The sequence below is a fragment of the Rhinopithecus bieti genome, unplaced genomic scaffold, assembly GCF_001698545.2.
Source record: "Rhinopithecus bieti isolate Rb0 unplaced genomic scaffold, ASM169854v2 scaffold_84002, whole genome shotgun sequence".
Classification (NCBI taxonomy): domain Eukaryota; kingdom Metazoa; phylum Chordata; class Mammalia; order Primates; family Cercopithecidae; genus Rhinopithecus; species Rhinopithecus bieti.
The window spans coordinates 5,089,095-5,107,732 of record NW_016841755.1 but is presented as its reverse complement, the minus strand read 5'-3'; the positions used below and the strand labels follow the sequence as shown (position 1 = coordinate 5,107,732).

At 40.1% G+C, this 18,638-nt stretch overlaps 1 protein-coding gene across 1 annotated transcript in view; it reads right to left on the bottom strand.

Moving 5' to 3' along the window:
• The window catches only part of ATP9B (ATPase phospholipid transporting 9B), a 306,136-nt gene that overhangs the window by 227,901 nt on the left and 59,597 nt on the right, over window positions 1-18,638 (bottom strand). Inside the window, 1 exon segment of the mRNA XM_017866120.1 lies at window positions 8,675-8,733. Within this exon segment, the coding sequence (XP_017721609.1) occupies window positions 8,675-8,733 (59 nt within the window).

The following is an 18,638-nucleotide window of genomic DNA, read 5'->3' as shown; positions in this document are numbered from 1 at the left end:
TCGTGATCCGCCCGTCTCAGCCTCCCAAAGTGCTGGGATTACAGGCTTGAGCCACCGCGCCCGGCAGACAAGAATATTTTCATGACTTTTTGAGAGGTAAAGATGCTTATAAAGACCATCAACTAAAATTGTCTTAAAAAAACTAACCTTAAATGAAAAGATTAATAGCAGACTTCATTAAATTTAAGAATTTCTGTTCAATACAGCCTAACAGGAAAGAAGAGGAAGATAACTGCAACACATATATAACTAACAAAAGACTCCAAACCGGAACACACAAAAGTCCACAAACTGATAAGAAAAGAAAATATAACTCAGAAGAGAAATTCCAAGGGATTTTAGCAGGCTTGTCACATGACAGACACACACAAAATCATATGAAAAAGTACTGAATCTTATTAGACTTCATAGAAATATGCACTAAAACCACTTCTACTGATTTACACTCCCACACCAACAGTGTAGAAGTGTTCCTATTTCTCCACATCCTCTCCAGCATCTGTTGTTTCCTGACTTTTTAATGATCACTATTCTAATGGGCGTGAGATGGTATCTCATTGTGGTTTTGATTTGCTTTTCCCTAACGACCAGTGATGATGTTTTTTTGCATGTTTGTTGGCTGCATAAATGTCTTCTTTTGAGAAGTGTCTGTTCATATCCTTCGCCCACTTTTTGATGGGGTTGTTTTTTTTCTTGTAAATTTGTTTAAATTCTTGGTAGATTTTGGATATTGGCCCTCTGTCAGATGCACAGATTGCAAAAATTTTCTTCCATTCTGTAGGTTGCCTGCTCACTCTGGGTCTAGGAGAGGGATAGCATCAGGAGAAATACCTAATGTAGATGACGGGTTGATGGGTGCAGCAAACCACCATGACACGTTTATGCCTATGTAACAAACCTGCACGTTCTGCACATGTACCCCAGAACTTAATTAAAAAAAAAACAAAAAACACTTCTACATACATATCAGAAATGCTAACTTTAAAAGGCTGAAAATGCACATGCTGGCAAATATGCCAAGGCACTGCTGATTGGAGCAGAATTTGGTACACCACTTTGCAAAACCATGTGCAGGGTCTACCACAGCGGAACTGCATAACCCAAAACACAGCAGCTCCACTCCTAGGCACACCTGCAACAGCAACGTGTGGATGCGTGCACCAAGAAATATAGTCAAATATGACACAAAAGTATCCTTCATGATAGGCAAAACTTACATGTAACCTAAAAACCCATCAACAGGATAACAGATAAAAACCATACTATATAACCCCAAAATGGGTGGGTAACAACTACACACAACAACATGGATGTATCTCATAAAGAACACGGGGCCAAAAAAGCGCCTATCTAAACACACTCCCACCTCGGTAAATTTTCTAGGCACTCTGGCCAAAAATCAATTAACCATAAATTTCAGAGTTTATTTCTGGATTCTCAATGTAATGCTAGCTCCTGTAAATGCTGATTACTGTAAATCTGTATTAAGTTTTGAAATAGTGAAGTACAAATATTCAAAGTTTGTCCATCTTTTTCAAAATTGTTTTGGCCATTCTGGGTCCCTTCAATGGCCGTATGAATTTCAGAATCAGCTTGTCAATTTCCGCAAAGACATCAACTGGATTTTGAGAGGGATTAACACTGAATCTATAGATCAATTTAGGGAACACCACCTTTTGAACAACATATACTTCTAACCATGGGCATGAAATGTCTTTACATTTACTTTGGTCTCTAATATGTTTCAACAATGATCACGTTTCACTGCAGCCTTGAATTCCCAGGCCCAACTAAGCCTCCCAAGTAGCTAGGACAGCAGATATGTGCCACTGTGCCTGGCTAACTCTTTAAACTTTGGTCTATGTTGTCCAGGCTGGTCTCAAATTCCTAGCTTTATGTGATCCTCTTGCCTTGGCCTCCCGAAGTGCTGGGATTACAGGTATGAGTCATCATGCCCGGCCCTAAAAAGTATTTTTTTTTAATTTCATATTCAGACTCTTTATGTCCTTATTCTGTCTTATTTTCTATGGAGCACTCATAAACAAACTAGATAATTTCAAACAATTACTGGACACTTTTGTTTCTTTTTCCTTCCCCTCAGGACTAGGGGCACCACAAGAGCAAGGAGCCCTGTGTTCTCCTAACACCGCATGCCACAGCATGAACACACAGCTGCTTCTCCGACCAGTCACCCACCTGGGATATATAGACTTTCTGGAATTGAGCTACTGTGAATAATGTAGATATAGACATTCCTGCACAGGTTTTTTGCATCAACATAATTTAACATTTCTCTGATAAAGATCCAGGAGTGCAACTGTTGGGTAGTATGATGGCTACACAGTTTTTTTAAAGAAACAATCCAGTGATTTTCCAGAATAACTGTATTATTCGTATTTTCACAAGCAATATACAAGTGATCCGATTCTTCACATTGTTTCCAACATTTGGTACTGTCACCATTTTTTCATTTTAGCTGTTCTGATAGATGCATACTGATATTTCATTGTGTTTTAATTTACATTTCCTGATGACTAATGATGTTGAATTCCTGTTCATGTGTTTATTTTTATTTTATTTATTTATTTATTTTTTTGAGATAGAGTCTCGCTCTGTCACCAGGCTGGAGTGCAGTGGCGCAATCTCGGTTCACTGCAACCTCCACCTCCCGGGTTCTAGTGATTCTCCTGCCTCAGCCTCCCAAGCAGCTGAGACTATAGGCGCCCACCACCACATCCAACTAATTTTTTGTATTTTCAGTAGAGACAGGGTTTCACCATGTTGGCGAAGATGGTCTCGATCTCTTGACCTCGTGATCCGCCCCCTTCGGCCTCCCAAAGTGCTGGGATTACAGGCGTGAGCCACCGTGCCTGGCCCATGTGCTTATTTTCTATCTGTAAATCTCTGTCATAATGTCTCTTGAAATCTTTTGCCCATTTTCTAATTTCAATTTTTTTTTAATGTTAAGTTTTAGGAGTTTTTATATATTCTAGATAGAAATCTTCGTCAAATATATGGTTTACAAATATTTTCTCCATCTGTAGATTTTCATCGTATTCACATGGTTTTTCACAAGGCACACAGTTTTAATTTTAATGATATGCAATTTATCAAGTTTTCCTTTTGCACATTGTCCTTGTGGTGTCAATTCTAAGAAATATTTTCCAATCCCTAGATTCTAAATATTTTTTTTTCTAAAAGTTTTGCAGTTTCACATTTTACATTGAGTCCATGACCTTCTTTTTTAGCCTCTGGATGCCCAGTCCCATTTGAGAAGGCTACCTTTTCTCCACTTAATCATTTTCACCTTTGTCTAATTCTGGTTTCCCTATAATGTTTTGTTAACTTTTGTTTCTATCCTCCTTCCACACTATGTTGACTAATGTAACCAAGTAATATGCCTTAACATCAAGAAGGATGATTCCTCCCACTTTGCCTTGTCAAAGTTGGTTTAGCTATTCTACAGCCTGTGCCTTTCCAAATTAATTTTAGAATAAGATTATCTATGTCTTTAAAAATAAGAAGAAAAAAAAAACCCTGCTGAGATTTTTACAGGAATGGTATTAAGCATACAGAACAATTTTGGGAAAACTGAAATGTAGAATGTTCCAATCGAAAAGAGACGGGTCTATTTACATATGTTTCCTTAAATTACTTTTATCAACACATTGTAAATTTCAGCATAGATTTCATTTTCACAGAATGACTGTAAGAGTACTGCATTTTAAATTTCTGTGCCCACATGTTCATTGTTATTATATAAAAATGAGGTTCATATTTGTGCATCGATCTTATAACCCAACTCCGTGTTGAACTCACTAGTTCCAGATTTTCTATAGATCCGTTGGGATTTTCAACATATATGTATATGTATTTATGTACATGTATACATAGTTATATCATCTGCAAATTGAGACATTTTTATTTCTTTTCTAATCCCTCTTTTATTTTCTTGCCTTACAGACTAGAAGTGCCATTGAATAAGAGTAGTAACAGCAAACATCCTTGTCTTGTCCCCAGTCTCAGAGAGGCAGCATTCAGTTCTACACCATTAAGTATGATGTTGACTACAGGTTTTTTTGTAGATTCTTTTTAAACAAGATATGGTTATTCCCCTCTAATCCAACCTGCTCAAAGTTTTTATCATGAATGAGTGTTGGGTTAAGTCAAATGATCTTCCTGCAACAACTGATTGCGTGATTTTTCCTTATTCTGTTGATAGGGTAAATTACATTGCTTGATTTTAGAATGCTGAACCCCATTTACATACCTGGAACAACCTGTACTGGGATGTGATGTATTACTCTTCTTTACATATTGCTGATATCAATTGGGCTGTAGTTTTCTTTTATTGTACTGTTTTTTTTCTGGTGTTGAGATAAAGACATTCCTGACCTCATAAAATGAGTTGGGTAGTGTAGCATTCTCAATTATTTTCTGAAAACAGTTGTGTGAAGTTGATGCTAAGTCTTCTTTAATGGTTTTAAGGAATTCTCCTGGACCTAGATATTTCCTTCCTAGAGCTTTAAATTACTAATTCAGTTTCTTTACTGGCTACAGGACTATTCATACTATCTATTTCATTTTGACTGAATTCTTATACTTTATGGTTTCAGAAGAATTTGTCCATTTCTTCTATTTATGAGCATCAAGGTGTTTGTAGTATTTCGTAGCTGTCTTTTTAATGGCTGCAGGATCTATAGTGAAAGCCTCTATTTCATTACTGATACTGGCGATTTGTGACATTATTCTTTTTATTTTGATCAGTCTTGCTTGCTAGAGGTTTATCAATTTTATTAACTTATTTAGAAGAACCAGCTTTTGTATTCATTGATTTTCTGTCTTGTCTTCCTATTTTCCATTTTACTGACTTCTACTTGTATCTTTATTATTGCCTTCCTTCTGCTTGCCTTGGTTTAACTTTGCTGTCTTCTCCTAGTTTCCTGCAGTAGGGATTTAGATTACTGACCCAAGACCTCTGCTTGTTTCCACATAGGAGTTTCATGCTACAGTTAATCCCAGCACTGCCCTTACATGCATCCCACTTATTCCAGAACGCAGAATTTTCATTTTTATTCAGCTGTATGTATTGTTTCCTTGAGACTTACTATCTATCCTATAAATTCAAAGTGTGCTGTTTACTTTCCACATGTTTTAGAGTTTTCCTGTTGCCTTTGTTACTGATTTTTAAGAATTCTATTACAGTGAGAGAACACACTCTGTGTGATTTCAATTCTTTTCAATTTGTTGAGGTTTATGGTACAGAATTTGTCTTATCTTGGTGAATGTTCTATAGACACTTGAAATAAATGTGTTCTCTCCTACTGACAGGTACAGTGGTCTATGCATGCTAGACAACTCCTGCTGGTTGGTCCTATGCAAATCTTCCACATCCCTGCAGAGCGTCTGTCCACTACTTCTATCCAATGCCTGAAGGGTGGTGCTGAAGTGTCCACTTGTAACTGGACTTGTCTACTTTTTTCAGCTCTGACAGTTGTTGATTCACGAATTTTATGGATCTGTTGTTTGGTGAGTACCACTTTAGGATCATTGTATCTTCCTGATGGATTAATCCTATTATTGTTATATAATATCTTTTTGTATGTAGTAATTTTCTTCACTCTGAAGTACACTTTCTTGGACATTAATATAGCTCCTACTACTTTTGTTTAATTTTACATTGTATATATTTTTCTATCCTTTTACTTTCATCCTATCTATGTCACCATATTTGAAGAGACTTTTGTGTAAACAACATAGAGATGCATCTTGGGTTTTTGGTGTGTTTTTTATCTATTCTGTCTCTTGATTGCTGTATTTAGACCATTAGAATGTACGTCTGCATTTTATTATTTGTTTTCAGTTGGTTTCCTCTGATATTTGTTCCTGGGTTTCCAATTTCTCCCTTCCTGTGTATGACCTGAGCTCTTTTTACTCACACAGTCATGGAAGTAGGCAGATGAGAGCACTTGAGAACAAACTCCCTTAACACAGACACAGGTGTCCTGCGCACAGCACTCATATGGTCGGGGACGAGGCAGATGAGACCACTCTGAATGCACTCACCCAACATGTAGCCTGCACCTTCAGTCACTCTCCACACCACCAGCTCCCCCCACGTGAAGCCCGCACCTTCAGTCACTCTCCACACCACCAGCTCCCCCCCCCATGCAGCCCGCACCTTCAGTCACTCTCCACACCACCAGCTCCCCCCCAATGCAGCCCGCACCTTCAGTCACTCTCCACACCACCAGCTCCCCCCCAATGCAGCCCGCACCTTCAGTCACTCTCCACACCACCAGCTCCCCCCACGTGCAGCCCGCACCTTCAGTCACTCTCCACACCACCAGCTCCCCCCACGTGCAGCCCGCACCTTCAGTCACTCTCCACACCACCAGCTCCCCCCACGTGCAGCCCGCACCTTCAGTCACTCTCCACACCACCAGCTCCCCCCACGTGCAGCCCGCACCTTCAGTCACTCTCCACACCACCAGCTCCCCCCACGTGCAGCCCGCACCTTCAGTCACTCTCCACACCACCAGCTCCCCCCACGTGCAGCCCGCACCTTCAGTCACTCTCCACACCACCAGCTCCCCCCACGTGCAGCCCGCACCTTCAGTCACTCTCCACACCACCAGCTCCCCCCACGTGCAGCCCGCACCTTCAGTCACTCTCCACACCACCAGCTCCCCCCACGTGCAGCCCGCACCTTCAGTCACTCTCCACACCACCAGCTCCCCCCACGTGCAGCCCGCACCTTCAGTCACTCTCCACACCACCAGCTCCCCCCACGTGCAGCCCGCACCTTCAGTCACTCTCCACACCACCAGCTCCCCCCACGTGCAGCCCGCACCTTCAGTCACTCTCCACACCACCAGCTCCCCCCACGTGCAGCCCGCACCTTCAGTCACTCTCCACACCACCAGCTCCCCCCACGTGCAGCCCGCACCTTCAGTCACTCTCCACACCACCAGCTCCCCCCACGTGCAGCCCGCACCTTCAGTCACTCTCCACACCACCAGCTCCCCCCACGTGCAGCCCGCACCTTCAGTCACTCTCCACACCACCAGCTCCCCCCACGTGCAGCCCGCACCTTCAGTCACTCTCCACACCACCAGCTCCCCCCACGTGCAGCCCGCACCTTCAGTCACTCTCCACACCACCAGCTCCCCCCACGTGCAGCCCGCACCTTCAGTCACTCTCCACACCACCAGCTCCCCCCACGTGCAGCCCGCACCTTCAGTCACTCTCCACACCACCAGCTCCCCCCACGTGCAGCCCGCACCTTCAGTCACTCTCCACACCACCAGCTCCCCCCACGTGCAGCCCGCACCTTCAGTCACTCTCCACACCACCAGCTCCCCCCACGTGCAGCCCGCACCTTCAGTCACTCTCCACACCACCAGCTCCCCCCACGTGCAGCCCGCACCTTCAGTCACTCTCCACACCACCAGCTCCCCCCACGAGATACCCGCACCTTCAGTCACTCTCCACACCACCAGCTCCCCCCACGTGAAGCCCGCACCTTCAGTCACTCTCCACACCACCAGCAGCCCTGACGATCTCCACGTCGGACCTGATGTTTTTCTTACAGCTTCTTCCTACATTGATCTAAACTTTTTCTTTTGTAATGCTTTTACTTCTATTCACTTTTCCCTCTTAAATTTTTTAACCATATGAATCATATCCAATAATTATGTGTAATATAACTACAGTTGGCCCTCTGTATCCACGGGTTCCACAGATGGGGATTCAACCAAGCATTGAGAGAAAATATTCAGGAAAAAAATAAAAAATAAGAAAACAAAAATAAAAAAATACTGTATAACTATTTAGATAGCATTTCCATCGTATTAAGTACTATAAATCATCTAGAGGTAATTTAAAGCTGAGGTCCCTAACCCTGGGCCTTTTAAGAATGGCACTGTACAGCAGGAGGAGAGTGGAGGGCAAGGGAGCATTACCTCCTGAGCTCCACCTCCTGTGAGATCAGCAGCAGCATTAGATTCTCATGGGAGCACGAACCCTACTGTGAACTGCGCACGAAAGGGACCTAGGCTGCACACTCCTCATGAGAATCTAATGCCTGATGATCTGAGGTGGAACAGTTTCATCCCAAAAACAAGCCCACTGAACCTTGGTCCATGGAAAAATTGTCTTCCATAAAACTGGTTCCTGGTGCTGAAAAGGTTGGGGACCACTGATTTAAAGTATACGGAGGATTTATTAATGCATAGACTGTGCAATTTTATATAAGAAATTTGAGCATCAGTGGATTCTGGTATCCTTGGCAGGGTCCTGGAACTACTCTCTCATGGATATTGAGGGATGATTATCTCTGTAGGAGGAAGTTCTGAAAACTGAAGCATAGTACAATAAATAGGTTCGAATACAATTCTGTGATGACATAATCTTGATAATGTAATGTTAAGCAGTTAACCACCTTATTTCAGAAAAAAATATGACTGCTTGCACACACTGAAATATACTTTAGCAAAACAGAATATATAAAAATCTAGATTCTTCTTCACATACAACAAATCTTACACAAGGATATTATGATTCAAAATATATGTCTCAAACAATCTCTTTCAAATTCAGAAGTTACTTGCAATCAGGCTAAACATTAATAACCAGTATATATAGGTCTAAAATATATTAAAAATTCATCAACCTTTTCCACTATGATGAGGTCTCCAACTTGTATGTCTGAACTCTTAACTTGCACTTTACCTTAAAAAAAGAAGAAGTACAGTCAACTCAAGGAAACAGTGGCACACCCAAGTTCAACTTTCAATTAAAAAATAATTACTTTAGAAATAAGATGCAGAAAAAAAATACTTCAGAAATTTCCCTGTACTTATACTTTCAGACAGTCACTAATAATTAACTTCTCTTAGTAAACTTCCAAACACAACTTTTATCTCCCAATAAAACACAGAGGGAGAATTTCTTCACAGTAATTTAAAAGGGGACAACACTCAGAAGGTTATTACCATGTTTTGTCTTTGTTTCAGTTCCAAGTCAAGTCAACAATGATCAGAAATATTACTAAATGATTTGAGCATAATTAAAACTTAACACAGAGATGTAAAATCCCTAAGTTAGGCCGGGCGCGGTGGCTCACGCCTGTAATCCCAAGCAACTTTGGAGAGGCCGAGACGGCGCGGACCACGAGTCAGGAGATCGAGGACCATTTCATGGCTAAACACGGTGAAACCCCTCTCTACTAAAAATACAAAAAACTAGCCGGTGAGGTGGCGGGCCTGTAGGTCCCAGTCTACTCGGGAGGCTGAGGCAGGAGAATGGCGGAACCCGGGAGGCGGAGCTTGCAGTGAGCCGAGATCGGCCACTGCACTCCAGCCCGGCGCAGAGCGAAGACTCCACTCAAAAAAAAAAAAAAAAAAAAAAAAAATCCTTAAGTTAATATCATAAATGGCATTAATTAGCACATAACTGACCAAAAAAGAAATAAAGCGAATTATATATAAAATCAGCCTCTATTAATAGCTTTACCAACACAGGAGAGGACTGAAAAAGTTATATCTAAACCTTTATTACTAAAAGTGATTTATCTATGTGAATAAATTCTTATCTACAAAATATCTAACGTAGAATAGTCATTGATAAAGTTTCATATATACTTAAATATCTATAAAATATCATGTATAATAGGATGTACAGTAGATGAATGTTGCATGCATAATTTGAGACATACTTAGGTAACAAAACAGGCAAATTCATTCTCTCCCTTCCTCCCTTTCTCTCTGTATCTGTCCCTCTTTCTCCCCTGGGACTCCCCAACCTCCTTCCCTCACTTCCTCACTCTATCCATCTCACTCTCTTATGACTAGCAATGGCCTTGTGTGTTAATTTTTACATTTTTGAAATTACTGTCCTAACAAGGGAAAATGTTCCTTCCTTTTACATTTAGTTTATGTTGACAACTATCAAAAACTAACATCACACTCGTTACACTGACTTTAAAGATTTAAAGATCTTTAATAAGATCTTATTAAAAGATCTTATTTCCCAAACACCTCTTAAAGCAGCTGTATTTCAGTAGTATCACATTGTTCCTAAAGATCTGCTTTGGAGATATCAAAACTTTTATATGCTTTATGTTGTATTTTTTTCTACATGCCTCAATTATATAAGCCAATAAGCGCTGAAGCTGTTTTTATTTATATTATAAAATAGCAATGCTCTTTAGAATTATGTGTGAAACAAATCTTAATGTAGCTTTAAAACCACTAAGTATATGCCTACACACAACCAGAAAACAGATTCACAAAACAATGTCCACTCTAATTCCTGTGAGCACGGTCACTCAGGCTTCAGGCCTCCACCCCCGCTGCTACGCTTTTCATAGCAAAGCATCTGGCAGTAGAGACGCCCCACTGACCTAGAGTTCCTACTTCATCATCTAATTTCACTCTCTCTCCTGCCTATCCATCCACCCTTCCTTCCTTGTATTTTTTTCACATTCTCTGAAATCAACACATTTTAAAAGGAGAGAAAAGGAAATACTATAGTCATAACACACAATACAGTAAACAATTAAAAAACATTTTGAAGATAAAACATATCCTTTTTGACTCTGTAATTAAGATCTAACACTTCTGAAAGATTTATTATTCTGTAACACAGTAAAGAGAGAGAATATATTTAAGAGCCTTTAATTTTCAGGCATATAGTGATTATGATTCATTTCTATGGAAATTATCTTCAATTACCTGTTTAAGGAAAAAAGTTTATGATAAAAAACAGCATAAAAAGTTCTCAAAATGTTAATATTACACTATGAACAAAGTATTAGAAAGCTAAACAGAGTACAGTAACAAAATAGTATGACCATCTGCCTTATGTATCTGCTCAAAGTACACACATCTAAATTTTGAAAAAATGATCACACTGTTATCAAGTCCTAGCATCCTGAATAACTGATTTGCTGTCCTCTTTGCCAAAGAACATTTAGGGCACTGGACAGAGAAGATACAGGAGGAAAATTACCCACTTTCACAGACCTGTCCACCAGTGAAGGTCCAGCACGAATGCACATTCTAACAACCCACACTTACATTAAGTATTTGATTTCTGGCCAATACTTTGTTAACTGAGCTGACAACTGATCCTAGTAATATAGTAATATCGTATTTGAGAGAGTCTGGTAACAACAGAAAAAATCTCTCAATTTTAAGAGTCACTGTGCACATACAAAACACACAACTGTCACCTGGCCTCAATAATCCTACAGAGCAATCAACGACACAAAGTGTTTATGAAATGGACACTCAACATTTAATAATCTGAGCTGCACTTGATAGAGAAGGAAGCTCTAAATACAGCAGCAAAGATATTTCAATGTAAATGCTAGCATTTAAATCTAATGACATTTTTTTCTTAAAACTACCTATTCAATATACTATCAAGTGCACATTCAGTAAGTCATGTATTATCAGCTTTTTGTTTTTTAATGAACTAGTTAATAGTGACTCTTACCAAGTATATTAGTCCGTTCTCACACTGCTAATAAAGACAGACCCTAAACTGGGTAATTTATAAAGGAAAGAGGTTTAATTGCCTCACCGGTCAGCATAACTGGGGAGGTCTCAGAAAACTTACAATCAATAATGGCGAAGGGAAAGCAAACACGTCCTTTTTCACATGGTGACAGCAAGGAGAAGTGCCGAGCAAAGGGAGAAAAGCCCCTTATAAAACCATCAGATCTCATGAGAACTCACCCACCATCACAAGAACAGCACGGGGGTAACCGCCCCTATGATTGAATTACTTCCCACTGGGTCCCTCCCATGACACATGGGGATTATGGGAACTGTAAGTGAAGATGAGATTTGGGTGGGGACACAGCCAAACGGTATCACCAAGTAAGGTAACAACAGTACTTTCCGCTCTCTAAACTATTTCAATTAAATATTTCCAGTACATCTTTCTAGCGATAAATGTTCCCTTCCATTATTCTTCAGAAACATACTAGTATTAAGTGGGTTTTTTCTCATAGAGGAAAAGCATTCATCTCACTTGCTCCCATGCACAAGTTCTATAGGCTCCTCTGAGAAAGATGCAAATGTATATCAAATAACTATATACTCTTTTTTTTTTTTTTTGGTTGCTGTTTGAGGCGGAGTTTCGCTCTTGTTGCCCAGGCTGGAGTGCAGTGGCGCGATTTCGGCTCACTGCAACCTGCGCCTCCTGGGTTTAGGCGATTCTCCTGCCTCAGTCTCCCGAGTAGCTGGGATTACAAGCGCCCGCCACCACGGTCGGCTAATTTTGTTTTGTATTTTCAGTAGAGATAGGGTTTTGCTATGTTGGCCAGGCTTGTCTTGAACTCCTAACCTCAGGTGATCCACCCGCCTTGGCCTCCCAAAGTCCTGGGATTACAGGTGTAGGCCACCACACCCAGCCATAACTACCTATTCTTAAGCCAATGCTTCTTAAACATATAACCTTGCCCGCCAACCCCACTACCAGTCATTAATTTCTGCCTGTGTAAAGAAAATATAACATCATAATTTCCCTAATTCCAAATGAATGAGTTGAAAAAACTAAGGACTGTGTTTATCCCCCCAAAAAATTCCATTCTATGATAATTATTTAGAAGATAATCATATTTGTATCAAAAACTGTAAGTTCCTCAAAACAGACCCTAAGTTAACTGCCAGGCTTTACCAACTGGCTCCTCCATCTCTGTTGGCCCCGGCTCTACCTCGCCGGGAAGCTCGTCCCTCCACTGTAAGGTGCCCTCTACTGACTCGCAGAAGCTCCCAGCACTTGCTCCCTTGGATTGAAATCCCTCCCTTCCCAGAATTAATTACACAGCAAATCTAACCTCTGTGAAGCTTTTAATAACCCACATAAACACCAGTAATACTTTATATACACCTGTAAATAATGTGCTTAAAATGCTATCAATATTTAAGTATCTGAATATCAACTAAATTTCAGATCCTATGATAGGTTTAAAGTGCAACTGAAATATACTTTAACGACATGTAGTTTCTTCTTTCCAAATGCATATCCAAAATTTACCCATATTAAATTAAACTCATGGAGACAGAGACTAGAGATTACCACAGGCAGGGAAGGTTAGTGGGAGTTGTTGGGGGAAGCAGGGATGGTTAATAGGTACCGAAAAATAGAAAGAATGAATAAGACAGTATTTGCTAGAGCAACAAGGTGACTACAGTCAAAAATAGTTGTACATTTTAAAATAACTAAAAGAGTGTAAGTAGATTGTTTGTAACACAAAGGATACATGCTTGAGGGCATGGATATCTCATTTACCCTGATGTGACTATTCCCCATTGAATGCCTGCATCAAAATATCTCATGTAACCCGCAAATATATATATATACCTACTATGTACTCACAAAAATTTAAAAAATAAAAATAAAAACAAAATAAAATAGAGCCACTTTGGGGAAAATAAGATGATAATGGAGCTGAAAAATTCTTACTGTCCCAGTGATGTAGTAGCCGACATGCCACCACAGCACGAGGAGGGAGTCACGTGTTTGCAGTGACGCTGCTGTAAACCCCATCCACCGCACTGCAGTTGTGTCAAAGTCTAGCACACATGATTATGTACAGAACAGATTGATAATGACAATAAATGACCACATTACTGATTTGTGGATTTACTATAAAAAAGTTAACCTATTTTAAAATCAAAGGAATTTACAACCATTCTAGTCCTAAGTAGTTAAAATGAGTCCATGTCATAATGGATTAAAGCACAAAGCAAAGTAAGACCTACTAAACACAAATACTAGCAACTAAGGATAAAAATGTATTTATATCCAAACACACACAAGGTATAAGATTGGTAGATAAGTAACTTTTTTTTATTATTTTCTGTCACCCAGTTTGTAGTGGCACAATCACGGCTCATTGCAGCCTCAACCTCCCTGGCTCAGGTGATCCTCCCATCTCAGCCTCTGGAGCAGATGGGACTACAGGTACGCACCACCACACTTGGCTAATTTTTGTATTTTTTGTAGAGATGAGATTTCACCGTGTTCTCAGACTGGTCTCAAACTTCTGAGCTCAAGCAATCCACCTACATCAGCCTTCCAAAGAGCTATGAATACGGGCATGAGCCACCACACCCAGGCAATACTGATTTTTTTTTAATGCAAGAACAACAATAATGAACAGAAGGTTCTAATACTTCTAGTAATTAATCATTAAATCTTAGTATCCATCCATTAAAGTGAAATAGTATAACTTACTTTTCTATAAACAAATTTAGTTGAGATGATAGTTTACCACCTCACATTTAAACTAAATAAATATGCTGATCAAAGTAAACAAAACTTAGATCTCTAAGACCTTCAACTGCAAAAGCAGGTAGTCTCATTGCCAAATTACTCACATCCATGTGTCTCTGTAGAGTCTGAGGCATATTGTTTAAGTAAGTAAATGGGATGTGCCAAAGCCCTAAGCAGGTACACAACAAACATTCTGTGATGAAGTGGCTGAGTGAACAAACTAGGATTCCTCTTCATTCCGCTTGCAAAGGTGCTCTGAAATGTAAGTCAAAAACACTGAGGTCCAGGCCTGAGCCTGCTCATGTAAAACTGTGTCACTTGAGCGTATTCGTTTCTTTGCAGGCCACAACATCCACATATTTCATATAAATGTTCCTAATAATAATTACATGAAACTGAGTTGAACAAAATTACTGTTATCTTCTAGCTAATTCTAAAATTTCTTACCTAATAAAAGTGAATACTGGTAAAAATTCGAGTTTAACAAAAAGTTACAATTTATCTTATGATGTAGATGGCATTACTACTCTTGGCTGTAAAACGCTCCACAAAAGCAAATTCAAATGGATGAAATCCTAAAATGTATTAAAGCACTCAGAACATACTTCAAGAAAGAAGTACAGGAAACCCCCACAAAATCTGAAGACAGTACTTAACCCATTTCCTCAACACCTACTACGTTCCAGTTCCTACTGCAGGCGCCCGTACTACACTAGTGACAACAGCACACGTTTACAGGGTGCAATGGCTGGAATGTAGCAGGTGCTATGGAAAGATGAGGGCAGACCACATGGCACAGGATGCTGGCAGAGGGCAAAGGTGGGCATTTGTGACTGTTGCAGGGTTAGGAGAGGACTCCTAGAAACGGAGGCATTGGAGCCAGGAGTCAGGAAACAGTGGGGAGGCCACGAACAGGCGTCTAAGACAGAGCATGCAGGCTGAAGGAAGGGCCAGAGCAGAGCTCCTGAAAGAGAACATGCGTGGATGCTGAGAAAAAGTGAGTGTCCAGAAAGGAAGGCAGTGACAGGGGGATATCCAAAAGAACAGAGAATGCCCATGTTCACAAAGTGCCCTTCCAGCCAGACTGGAGAAGCCCATGACTCACAGACCACGTCTGGCCTCACGCTGGGGAATAACCAACCCCATGGAGCATGCCCCAGATCTGTCCAATGATGTAACAAAGCAAGGCCTATCCAAGTAGCTCAACAGCATCCCACAACAATACTCAACAGTATGTGCAGGAATATAAAGATATCCACCACCCAAAAAGGTAAAATTCACAATGTTTGACATCCAATAAAAAATTAATAGGTATGCAAAGAAGCAAGAAGAGATGACCCACAAGAGGAGACAAAACATTCCATCAAAACTGACCCACAATGGACACAAATGTTAAAATTAGCAGACACGGACATGAAAACAGCTATGAAAACTGTATTCCAATCATCAGAAAGTTAGAGACATGAAAGATACAAAAAAGACCCAAATCAAACTTCCAGACACAAAAACAACAACGCTTGAGATAAAAAAAACACAACAAACGAAATTAACAGTATGATATGATTTGGCTGTGTCTCCACCCAACTCTCATCTTGAATTGTAGTTGTCAGAGGGAGCGGGGGAGAGGTAAATGAATCATGGGGCGGTTACCCTCATGCTGTTCTCATGATAGTGTGTTCTAATGGTTTTGTAAGTGGCTTTTCCCCTCTTTGCACGGCACTTCTTGCTGCCACCATGTGAAGAAGGACGTTTTTGCTTCTCCTTCCTCTATGGTTCTAAGTTTCCTGAGGCCTCCCCCAGCCATGCTGAGCTGTGAGTCAATTAAACCTCTTTCCTTATAAATTACTTGGTCTTGGGTATGTCTTTATTAGCAGCCTGAGAACAGACTAACACACAACAGAACAGACATTCTGGAAGGAAAGAATAGTGAATCTGAATAACAGCAATAGAACTGTGCAAAATAAAACAGAAAAAGAATTTAAAAGAAAAATTTAAAAACATCCATGAGTGTCACTACCTCGAACAGTCTAACACAGGTATAACTGAAAACCTTGACACTGGAGAGGGAAGAAAAAAATATTTGAAGAAATAAAGGCTAAATACTTTCCATATTTAATGAAACTTACATCCCACAGACTCAAAAAGTTAAATGAACCCCAAGCATAAAAACATAAAGAAAATTACACATAGGCACATCATAAACAAATCGCTCAAAACCATGAACAAAATCTTCAAAGCAGAGATAAAAGACAACTAACCCCCAAAAAGCAACAAAACACTGCTGAGAAAAGAATTTTAAAAGGAAAGATGCATTTCACACATGGGTCAAAAGATTAAATACTATTTAAATGTCAGTTCTCTGCCAAATGGATTTACAGATGCAAAGAAATCCCATTCAAAACTGCAGAAAGCTTTTTTGTAGAAATTGGCAAGCCGATTATAAAAGTCATAGGCCTACAACTAACAAAACAACTCCAAAAATGAAGAACAAAGGTTGAGGGCTTGATTTCAAAAATTATGATAAAGCAACAGTAACCAAAAGAGCATGATGTTTACAGACAGACAAACAGATCAATGGAGCAGAAAGACAGTCCAGAGGTAAACTCACATGAAGAGTTCAAAGGCAATGCAGTAGAAAAAGGATCACTTTTTCAAAAAACAGTACTGACAACAACTGAATGTCCACATGCAAAAAAAAAAAAAAACACCCTATTCTGCACAGTAGAGAAAAACAGACTCAAAATGGATATTCATAAGTATAATCCTAAAACTAAAAAACTTCTAGAAGAAAACAGGAGAAACAGTGGAAACATTTGTAAACGTGGGTTAGGTAAAGAGTTCTTAGAAAAACAAAAGCACAATCATAAATAAAATTGACCAACTGGACTTCTTCAAATAGAAGATCGAAGGGGCTAGGAATGGTAGGAAGGATGCAGTCAATAAACTGGAGGTTGAAAAATAACTGGAGTCCGGGCACGAAAGAGAATGAGCTAGAGAGAGGGGCCTAACTGCAGGTGGAGTGGCACTAAGGCTACAGGAGCCAAAACTAGGGCCACCAAGAGTCTGTTTAGGACGTGGGCCCTCAGAATAGAGCCACAGTTTAGTGACAGCAGGAAGGCACATTCAGAGAGGAATCCATAGATAGAAAAGCTTCAGGTTATGAAGGAAAAAAAGAATGTGATTTCTGGAAACTCAGTGAAAAAAGACCAAGGGTAAGAATAAAGACACACAGTATCCCATGGTGATTAAAATGGAGAATCTGAAGGATGACTTGGAGTCTGGGGCTTTTCATGCTAAGTAACATAAAACATAAAACTCATCTTGAGATCAGTCCTGGTGCACACAAGGCCCATACTGTGCTCAGGCGGAGAGGCACAGGTTCAGGGGAGGCAGCTCATATTCCGAGTCCTTGGACAAGAAACCTGGTTAAGTCTCAAAGGTTTGGGGAAGAACTCTGCTAACTTTAAACATGGTTTCAAAACAACTGCTGAGCATTTGTGGGGAAAAAAAGAAAAGAAAGGTCCCTTCTCCACATAGTATACATCTTAAGTGTAAAATTACGAATGCAGTAAAACTTAACTACAAAAAATGAAAATCCAGAAACACTTTATGAAAACACAAAGCTCACTTATATTGGGAATGAATAGACTTTCTAAGATTAAAGTAAAAATCACAAAAGATCAGGAGATTTAAATTATGTAAAATTATATATTACATCCAAGAAAATGATTTTAAAAAATAAGTCAAGGTAAAATATTTGCTACATGTGACAAACGCAAATTCCTTTTAGTAGAAAATTGTAATAAGGTAAAATGTAAGAAGGTAAAATAGAAACAAAAGGTATTAAATAAGTAATTTATAAAAGATCACAAATGAACAATGACTTTTTTTTAACTGGAGTGAGTGGGCAAGGGTGTCGGAAGGACATTTATGGGCACAACGGAAACGCAAACTGGTGCCACCTCACAGGGCAGCCCCCTTCTTAGACCGGACTCAGCACTTTCATCTAGATCTGGAACTTTTTTCTTTCTTGACTCTCTCCGTTTACTGAGTGCTCACCACGTGCCAATGACTCTGCTTACTCTAGGGGAAACCAGAACCCCATGCTCATGAAACTGAGAGTCCAGGAATTGAAGTAGTCTTCAGAGTAATGCCACTTCCCACAGGGAGGTACAGGTGCCATGGGACGTATGTGTGGGCTGGGGTGGGGAGTAACATTTGAAGAAATCGAGGCAGACCTCTCTAAGATAATCTTTTAATAAAACCTGAAGTTTTGAGTAGGAAGTGGCCAAACAGTACAGGACAGAACAAGAACCCCCAGGCAGAGTGGCTATTACTTTAAAAGC